The 9,978-nt window shown below is 55.4% G+C and overlaps 1 protein-coding gene across 1 annotated transcript in view; it reads left to right on the forward strand.

The window, feature by feature from the left end:
• The window catches only part of Selenon (selenoprotein N), a 22,170-nt gene that overhangs the window by 8,865 nt on the left and 3,327 nt on the right, over positions 1-9,978 (forward strand). The window contains exons 2-9 of the mRNA XM_013348306.1: positions 414-531; positions 3,654-3,787; positions 6,044-6,253; positions 6,436-6,560; positions 7,020-7,157; positions 8,714-8,795; positions 8,944-9,132; positions 9,478-9,583. Coding sequence (XP_013203760.1) covers positions 414-531; positions 3,654-3,787; positions 6,044-6,253; positions 6,436-6,560; positions 7,020-7,157; positions 8,714-8,795; positions 8,944-9,132; positions 9,478-9,583 — 1,102 coding nt within the window. The remainder of the gene's footprint in view (positions 1-413; positions 532-3,653; positions 3,788-6,043; positions 6,254-6,435; positions 6,561-7,019; positions 7,158-8,713; positions 8,796-8,943; positions 9,133-9,477; positions 9,584-9,978) is intronic.

Here is a 9,978-nt window from a genome sequence, read left to right on the forward strand (position 1 = left end):
GCGCGGCAGGTCGGTGGGGACCGGAGGGGGACGGTGCACGGGGCTGCCTGGGACAGTGGCTGCAGACTGAGGCTCAGAGTGAAGCTCTGCCCCGGACCCGGGAAGGGGGACTGGGAAGGCCGGAGGGGACAGTGGCCGGGACAGGGTAAAGTAGGACCGGGCCTTTGGAAGGGGAGCGAGGGCACCCAGAGTAGACAATGGATGAAGGCGTGGATGTGAGGCAGGGGCCAGCCAGCAGCGACTGGAAGGGGACAAGGAACTCTGGGACTGTTGAGCTGGTATTTGGACAAATGGGCTGGCAAGTACGGAGGGGACTCTGGAAGAGGATGGCAGGAGTTCAGGAAGCAGCTGCCTGCTGGGGACTGGGATGGGGAGATTGGGGCCTGTCATCTCAGCCCTTTCCTCCCAAACAGGAATCGGCACTGAAGGTTCTGGGGACAGATGGCCTCTTTCTCTTTTCCTCGCTGGACACGAACCAGGATATGTACATCAGCCCAGAGGAGTTCAAACCCATTGCAGAGAAACTGACAGGTAGCAGAGACGCTGGGCACTCACGGGACTCATACCAGGTCGGGTCCCCCTACAACCCTCCCCACACACACTACTTTGGGTGCACGGGCTGCTTTGGCACCCAAGCCCATTTCGGTCATGATTGTGAATGGTAACACTGGCATTCCTCCACCACTTCCCCGCCACATCATTGGCTTGAAGCACTCTGTGGAGGTTCAGCCTTTACCCCTGGCACAGGCCTGGGGAGATGGACACTGTCCCTGCTAGCTCTACTTCAGAAGATGGAGACACCCGCTTGCCGGGCTAGAAGGCAGAGAACCAGGTTAGACCTGGCCATCTGATTGTGGGGCCCTGCCCTGGCTCCCGGGGTTGAAGATTCAGAGGGGCTGTGAGCAATGGCCAACGTGCAGATAGTCACAGATAGGACCCACAGCTGTGTCCGCTGTGCTCTTGACTCCCAGGTGCTGTGTGATTCCCAGCACCTGCTAGCCAGGCCTGCCCAGGTGCAACTGTTGTTAATTTTCGTAAAATAAGAGCAGAATAACCTGGATCTCAAATAAATATAAAGCGCTCGTCCCCTCCCACCCAGGCTGGGGTCGGAGGATAACCTCGGTGCTCCGGCACCTCCCACCTTTTGTTTGAGGCAGACTCTCTGATTAGCGCCGGACTGCTCCACTTATGCTAGGCTGGTGGCCAGGGGTCCTCTTGTTTCCACCCCCCCTCTCGTAGTGCTGGGATTGCAGGCGGGCATGACTCTGCCTGACTTTGCTTGTGAGTCAAGTGCTCTAGTGAACCCTCTCCCCAGCTTTTGGAGACAGTAGACAGTGAACACACAGCTCTGTTTATATTACTCAATGTTTTACCACTGAACTAAGCAGTATAGCCCAGGCAGGCCTCTGGCTTGCAGGCCTCCTGCCTCAGTGTCCCCAGTGCCCTCTTCTATTCTCAAACCTACGATCTTAGGCAGCCACTTGGGCACTAGCTGGTTGTGGAAGCCTGTCAGTGGGTGAGAGTCAGGGGAGGAAGAAACCAATTATTCTCAGGATCGGGTACCATAGTGCCATCATGGGCCAGATTTTGAGGATGGGTATGAAGGATGGTCACTTGCTGGTCCAGGGTCCTGTGGTCACTGCTAGAGGAGGACAGTTGGGTGAAAATAAAAATTTTTTAAATTTATTTATGTGTTTGCATGTATGTCTGCATGTATATGCACCATTAGAGTGAAGTACCCTCAGAGGCCAGAAGAGGGCATCAGATCATCAGAAGCTGCAGCTACAGTTGTAAGCCACCATGTGGGTGCTGGGGTTGAACCCAGGTCTTCTGGAAGAGCAGCCAGTTGTTCCTAACCAGCAAGTCATCTCTCCAGCCCCATCTTTTAATTTTGAAATACGATCTCACGAAATTGCCCAGGCTAGTCTTGAACTCTGGATTCTTCTGCCTTAGCTTTCCACATAGCTGGGATTATAGCTGCACCACCATGTCTGGTTATTTTTGTTGTTTTGTTTTGAGACAGGATCTCTATAACAGCAACAACAAAGGCTTGAGGTACCAAAGCCCAGTTGTTCTTAATAATTACCACTGAAATCATTGAGTTTGCAAGGCTAATAATAACTAATAATAACCCTACATAGCCCTCCCTTCCTTCCTCTGATGTTCAGAATGCTGTTCTAAATTTCTGCTGGCCAGAAGTGATGGTACACACCCAAAATCCCTGCATTCAGGAGGCAGAGAGGTAACAATACCACAAATTCAAGGCCAGCCTGATCTACATAGCAAGGTCCAGGTCAGCCTAAGACTTTGTCTCAAATTTTAAAAAAAAGTAAGTAAATAAAGTTTTTTCCTGCATTGACTTGCAGATAGAGAAATATCAACAATCATATAAAAATGTTTATTATTAGTGTGTATATGCACAATCACACATGTGTGCCACAATACACACCTGGAGGCCAGAGGACAAGTTTTGGATGTCAGTTCTCTTCCTCCACCTGATTGAGGCAGAGCCTCTTTTTTTTTCCTTTTTTTGTTGTTTGTTTGTTTGTTTGTTTTTAGAGACAGAGTTTCCCTGTGTAGCCCTGGCTGTCCTGGAACTCACTCTGTAGACCAGGCTGGCCTCGAACTCCCAGAACTCCACCTGCCTCTGCCTCCTGAGTGCGACCCACCTGCCTCTGCCTCCTGAGTGCTGGGATTAGAGGTGTGTGTTACCACTGCCTGGCTGAGACCCAGCCTCTCTAGTTTCTGTTGTACAGCACATGTTGCAGGGATAGAGCTCAGGTCAGGCTTATGTGGCCATCTCGCCAGCCCAAAAGCCATCTTCTGAACAGGGCTGTTGTGGACTGGGCAGTTTCTTGAGTAACCCCTGGAGAGTCCACTTGGTAGGCAGAGGTGGGCTCTGAGCAGCTGCGGTGTGAAGAGGGAGTCTGGGTACTTCTGATGACCATGGTTGCGAGGTACCTAGGCTGTGCCCCATTCAGCCTGGCTAGTCACCAGTGCCACCACTAAGTGCCAGGCGTGGTCTCTATGGCTTCATCCATCCTGGGAGCCTGGAGGATAGAGCTAGCATGCTTCATTCTGTCATAGACAACCATTCTGTCATTGCTTTGGAAGTGGCTTCCTCCCCTAAACCCTGCATTGTGGCTCCATCCACATGGGGAATATGGGAGCTTTGCATCTCCTTATGGGAGAGCTGCTCCTCATACAGGGAGGCCAAGCCAGCCAGAAGAGCAGGGAGAGACAGGTCAAGCCTCTGCCCACGGGTTCTCATCCAATGATGTCATACGTCATAGTCTATAGCCTGATGGCTTGCTTTTCTTTTGCTAAGATTCCCTTGAATGAGTCCCTCACAGTCCCCTAAGATCCAGAAGAGGGTCATAACTAATCATGAATTCGGAGTGACACAGGCCTGGCTTTGAGTCCTGACTCCCTCCGAAGTGGCGTCATCTCCACGTGCTTGTGAAATGGAATTGCCAGTGATACCATCTGCTCCCGGGCTATGCTGGAAGCAGGATCCCTGCATGGTGTTTGTCACTTCGGTGACTGTTAGTTCTTAGCCCTGTCCCAAGCCTAGCTCCCTCATCACAGGCACCCTGGGAGAAGTGAGGCCTGGAGCCCTGGGCAAGGTCTCTCCAGTCACCTCTGTCCCACAGGGTCAGTTCCTGTGGCCAGCTATGAGGAGGAGGAGCTGCACCGTGATCCCAGCGAGGAGACTCTCGCCATAGAAGCCCGATTCCAGCCTCTGCTCACAGAGACCATGACGAAGAGCAAAGATGGCTTCCTAGGGGTGAGTAGGGGCAAGGGAGGGACCCCGGATGTCAAAACTGCCCGTGTGCACTTGCTCCCGAGGACAGGCCTGTGCCCTCTTCTTCACCCTTGCCAGTGTCCCTCAGGGTGCCCATGGCATCCAAGAAGCTGAGCTTGCTTCCCAGCTAGGTCTGGTGGGAGAGCCAGAGGAAGCTGAAGGAGCCCCTCTGTACACAGGGAAGTCTGGGAGAGCTTCCTGGCAGGGGTGACATCTGACAGGCTGTGCCCAGGGACAAATGGGTGGGCTGGAACAAAGAGTTCGTCACGGAGCCCTGTGATGGGCACTTTCTGTCTGTTCCAACTCCTGTCAATGGTGACCTGGATGCACAGTGCAGCATCTGTCGGGGACTGTGGGGAGGACGAGCCCCTGGGGGAGAGAAGGGAGGAGACACAGGCACCAGCTCCTTCCCAGCTCCAGGCCCTGAGGACACAGTGAGCCTATTGGAGGGCCATGCCCCGTCCCCACCCCTGCTGGCTGTCACCTGTCTCCTACCAGATCCTCTGGGTTTCCTTCTTAATCATGAGGTGGGGGGGGGGGGCGGTTTGCTTCCCATCTCCCCGTCTGCTGCTCCCTCTGCCAGGAGCAAAGCAACCACCCTCTGTGTCCAGCCCATACCTGCTCAGCAAAGCCCCACTTCTGCATGAGCAAGGGCCTGTGGCAAAAGGTGGCAGGCAGGCCAGAGGGCAGGTGTGGCTGACCCAGGGCCAGTGAGAGGCATGCTCGCTAGTGGGGCAGCAAGAGAAGAAGCTAGATTGCTGAGGGTCTCTGTTTGACGTTTAACCTTTGTTCTGCAGAAGCAAAAAACGCTTCAGTGGGTTGGTTGTGAAATCAGGCTGGGGGTGGGGGTGCCAGCAGACCAGTTCCTGGAGTTGATAGAGGCAGGGGGTGGATGGGGGGTACAGCCTGGAGGATACAGAAGAGGAAAGGGCATGGTGTGGCTGCTGATGGAAAGTGGGGAGCAGAGCAGGTGATGGAAACTCCTGGCTGGGGACCAGTGCTCGCTGTGCTCTTTGCCCAAATGGGGGCTGTAAGAAGAGGGAGAACATCACCTCGCGGGACACAGCACACTGAGGTGGCCGGGGCACGTCAGGGGGAGTTCTGTAGGTGGATACATGGATTCAGCTTTGCATGGGAGACCGGGAGTGGAGGAGGGGTTGGCAGTGGTGGCGCTGCTCAGCCGATAGCTCCCAGAGAATGCTGGGAATGGTGGTGGGATAAGAACCAGGGAGACCTCAATACTCAGGGAGGCAGGGCAGTGCCCAACCCTACCACAGTGCAGAACCCTTCCTCTGTCAGTGCCCTGCAGGGTTGGGCAGCCGTGAGCAGGGCCAGCAGGCAGGCAACTCAACCTGGCCCTCCTTTGAGAACCAGCCTGTTAGATTCCAAGCCTGGCTCTTAACACTGGAGGTAGAGAGGGAGGGAGGGGCCTGCTGCCCAGCAAGGATTGGCAATTTCCCAGTGGTCCAGATCCCCTCTGCGAGGAGGTATGGTGGTCCTCCTGCCCTGGTAATGGTGCCACAAGGGCCCAACACTTGCCTATACCCATAAGACCATAGACAAGGGGCCACATACCTCCAGGGTCCTGCCTCTGAACTCCGTGCCATGTGTAGATAGCCCTCTGACTGCTGGCTAACCGATTCTGCCCACACACACTCTTCAAGGGGAGGAAACCGGTGAGGAAAGACCTTGCTCAGGGTCCAAACATAACGGGCAGGTGACTTGAGGCAGAGCCTTCTCTGGGGGTGACCCTTCTACTTCCCAGGGTTCTGCTCTTTAACTCTGGAGTTTTCTGGCATTTTCTTCACTTCCCTCCATCATCAGACTCAACAGCAAACCCAACCTCTTGTAAGATGTGGTTTGGGGCAAAGCAGGACTGCCTGTGGGAGCCAGACAGCCTGGGACAGGGCCTGGCACCCGGGACTGGTTGAAGGCTTATGCAGGGGATCGGGGTCAGACCTGTGTGAAGCCAGAGCTCAACCACCTTGGTCAAGGCCAGGTGGCCCCTCCAGCTACTCAGTGGCCCGGCCTGAGTAAGCTGCCCTGGTGTGGCTGGACCTGGGAAACCACTGAAGCCCAGGCAGGGTATGTGTGAGACTCTGGCAAGACAGTGCTAAGATTGTGGCCGTGGCTGAGGTGTGACCTTCCCCATGCTCCCTCTGCTGCCCCAGCCTGTTGTCTGACTGGGCTTGAGGGACATAGACAGGGCATCCCAGAATGCTGCTCTCCCTGTCCCAGGTCTCCCGCCTTGCTCTGTCTGGCCTCCGCAACTGGACGACTGCAGCCTCACCAACCGCAGTATTTGCTGCCCGCCACTTCCGGCCCTTTCTGCCCCCTCCGGGTCAGGAGCTGGGCCAGCCCTGGTGGATTATCCCTGGCGAGCTGAGTGTCTTCACCGGCTATTTGTCCAACAACCGCTTTTACCCACCGCCGCCCAAGGACAAGGAGGTAAGGGTAGTACCAGGAGAGGCAGGCCCCACCGGCCCAGCTCAGGGGTGGCCCTTCCTCTCTGAACCTGGACCCAAGTACCAGGCATCCCACTCCTTCAGTGCCCCGCCCTCTGGGTGTTAGCTTACAGACCCAGGTGCTAGGGTCCAACAAGCCAGCCAGGGTCTCACTGCCGCCCTCAGGTCATTATCCATCGGCTGTTGAGCATGTTTCACCCACGCCCCTTCGTGAAGACCCGCTTTGCCCCTCAGGGCACCGTGGCCTGCCTAACTGCCATCAGCGACTCCTACTACACGGTGATGTTCCGGTGAGTGTCACAAAGCTTGGGAGGGTAGGGGAAGGCCTATCCATTGACCACCCCCCAACTTCACTGCCTCCCTCCTTTGTGGACTCAGACTCTCTGAACCTCAGGAACCTCAGTGTCCTCCTCGGTGGGTCAGGGGAGTAATGACTTTCTCAGAGGGCACACGATTTTGGTGAGAGGTGTCTGGAACTTGCCTAGCCCTGAACTGGACCTGGGTGGTGGCCAGGATGGTATCATCCACACAGAGGGACACATACACATGCATGCATGCGCACACCTTGGATAAGGAGGAGGGGGAGATGGGGCAAGGCTTCCAGGGAAGGCAGCACAGAGATTGCGTCTTCAAGAACAGCTCCATTTGAACTGTCTCCCTATCCTGACCCCACAGGAGTCTGGGCAAGGCTCCCTAGGTTCCGGGGGAGATTGGGGAGGGGTCCAGGCTTAGTAAACCCATTCCCACAGGATCCATGCTGAGTTCCAGCTTAGTGAGCCTCCTGATTTCCCCTTCTGGTTCTCGCCGGGCCAGTTCACCGGCCATATCATCCTGTCCAAAGATGCAACACACATCCGTGACTTCCGGCTGTTCGTGCCCAATCACAGGTAGGAGCTATCCCCAGCACAGCCTCGGCGCCCAGCTACACATTCTACCACTGCTCCTGTTACCCTGTCCCCTGATTCCAGACATCAGGGAGCCCAGGGACCCTTGAGTCTCGGCCCTTTCCCCTGCCCCCCAGTACCATCGCTGGGGGACCTGGTTGCTGACTAAGAGGAGGCAGCATGAGGTAGTGAAGTGGTCTTCCTGTCTACTCACAGACACCTCCAGTCATTCCCTCCACCTCTGTGGGAAGCCAGCAGTTTACAGAGCAAGATCCTAGAGCCCAACAAGACACCTCAAGCCTTCACTGCTGCCCCATAGCCACCAGCAGGCCCTTCCCAGAGCTGGTACTCTCCTAAGACAGCCCAGCCAGCCTATGTATGCCACTGAGGGGAATGCCAGCAGCTGCACAGGGCCCATGGGAGTCTAGGAAGGCTTCCCAGAGAGGTGACATCTAGTTCAGCCCTATGCCAGCTATTTGCCTGTTCGGGTCAGCCCCATCAGCAGATCAGGGGACTTAAGGGGTGTGTGGAGGGTGGGGGTGGCTTCCAGAGAGTCTTCCCTGATAGCGGGTGGACTATTAACAGGCTCATGAGGACCTGTGCCAGGCTGGGACCTGACCTGGGAGCCCTGAGGCCCTGATTCAAAACTTGCTTTTGGTAGCAATGGGCTGTGTGGCTGTGAGCAAGACCCTGGCCCTCTCTGGGCCCATTTCCTCACCTTCCAGGTAGAAGACTGACTTCTGCCCTGTTTCACCCATGGGGCAGGGGTAACCATGGTTGGGAGAGCCTGAAGCCACTGAGAGAAAGAGACAGGATAGAGACATGGTTGTACACCTGCCCTTATGAATTTTGCCAAGTGGGGCGGAGGCTGGCCTCAGTGTGTCCCGTTTTGAGGTCCTGAATAACACAGGAGGTAGATGACCAGGCAGATCCTATTGCTTCTGGGCCTGTGTCTAAGAACCTGGCCACAGGGACAGCCCTGATGGTATTCAGTCACTGCCACAGAGACTATTGCGCGGCAGTCCTGGGGCTCCCCCATGTGGCCGATCTTCAGAATGCATGGACCAAGCCAAACTTCTGATGTCTTCTTGCAGGCAAGAGCCAGCCTGTGAGGTTCTTCCAGGGGCCTCTGCACCAACAGGGTTCTTGACCTGCGGCCTCATCCTGGGTCCTGCAGCGAGACACTGGCCACCTCTCTGCCGCAGATGGGTCATGTGATGAGAGTCCTTTAAACTGTCGAGGCCTGGCTCAGGCTCTGCTGTCAAAATCCCAGTGACAGCTCTGGAGTCTCAGTATCTCCATCTGTTAATAGGACAACTGCGTGCATTAAATTAGATGGCACCAGCCGCACGGTGGTGGCTCATGCTTTTAATCCCAGCACTCAGGAAGCAGAGGCAGGGGATCTCTGTGAGTTCGAGGCCAGCCTGGTCTACTGAGCAAATTCCAGGACAGGCTCCAAAGTTACACAGAGAAACCCTGTCTCAATAAAAGTAGATGGCACCTTGATGTGTGACTAACGGGCTTTGGCGGTGATGTTGTTTTACCCTGGCCATCCTCAGGTCCCTGAATGTTGACATGGAGTGGCTGTATGGGGCCAGTGAGACCAGCAACATGGAGGTGGACATCGGCTACATACCCCAGGTGAACACTCAGGTGCCCCTACCCAGATGTGTCCAGCTGCAAGGCTTTGCCCTGAGCCCCGTCTCCCCGCCTCTGCAGAGTACACCATCCCTGAAGGTTTCTCAGAGCCCCTCTCTGAGACACCCCTCACCACTGACTTCTGGCCCAGATGGAGCTGGAGGCCACGGGCCCCTCGGTGCCCTCTGTGATCCTGGATGAGGATGGCAAGATGATTGACAGCCGCCTGCCCTCGGGAGAACCCCTCCAGTTCGTGTTCGAGGAAATCAAGTGGCACCAGGAGCTGAGCTGGGAGGAAGCTGCCCGGCGCCTAGAGGTGGCCATGTACCCTTTCAAGAAGGTGAGACTGGGCGTAAAGGCCAGGGTAAGGCTCTGTGCGGCCAAGGCTGGGAGCTGCAGTCTGGTTATGGGCACTGTGTTGGAACTGGGGCTCAGGGCCAGCTTGGACTGGGATTCCTGGGATTCCTGTCTGCTTCTCTAAACTTGAAGAAGGAGTCATGTGACTCTGCCACGCCCCTTCACACACGCGCACACACACGCGCACGCGCACACACGCACGCGCACGCACGCACGCACACACACGCACTCTCCATGTACTCCCCCCCACATGAAAAAATACCTACTTCACAATCACAACCCCAAACAGGACCCCAGCCACTCAGTTTCTCTCTTGGTTTGACCACAGGTCAACTACCTGCCATTCACAGAGGCCTTTGACAGGGCCAAGGCTGAGAACAAACTTGTGCATTCCATCTTGCTGTGGGGAGCCCTGGACGACCAGTCCTGCTGAGGTGAGGTAACACCCTGGTCAGCTCTAAGAGAAAGTGGGGGACCTTCGTACCCTGTGGATGGGGTACAAGAGGCTCTGGGACAAACAGATCTTGAAGCCGTAAGGACCTGGGCCACCTAGGAACTGACTCCCAGGGGAGGTTTGCTGTGCTCGGGCTGAGCCTAGAACATGACGCCAAGTGTAGAAGAAAAGGCCAGACAGATGTGTTCATATTCAGCCATTTTAGTTTGGTGACCTTGACCAAGCAACTTCCCCTGCGAGCCCATTTTCATCATTGGGTGTTAATGTATCTTATACTCTGTAAAGTCAAGTCTCCAAGTGAGAGAAAAACAGTGCCAGAAGCTGGGCTTGGGTTTCTTTTCTTTCTTAAGATTTTATTTATTTATTTATTTATTT

This window comes from Microtus ochrogaster, chromosome 10, assembly GCF_000317375.1.
Source record: "Microtus ochrogaster isolate Prairie Vole_2 chromosome 10, MicOch1.0, whole genome shotgun sequence".
NCBI classification, from domain to species: domain Eukaryota; kingdom Metazoa; phylum Chordata; class Mammalia; order Rodentia; family Cricetidae; genus Microtus; species Microtus ochrogaster.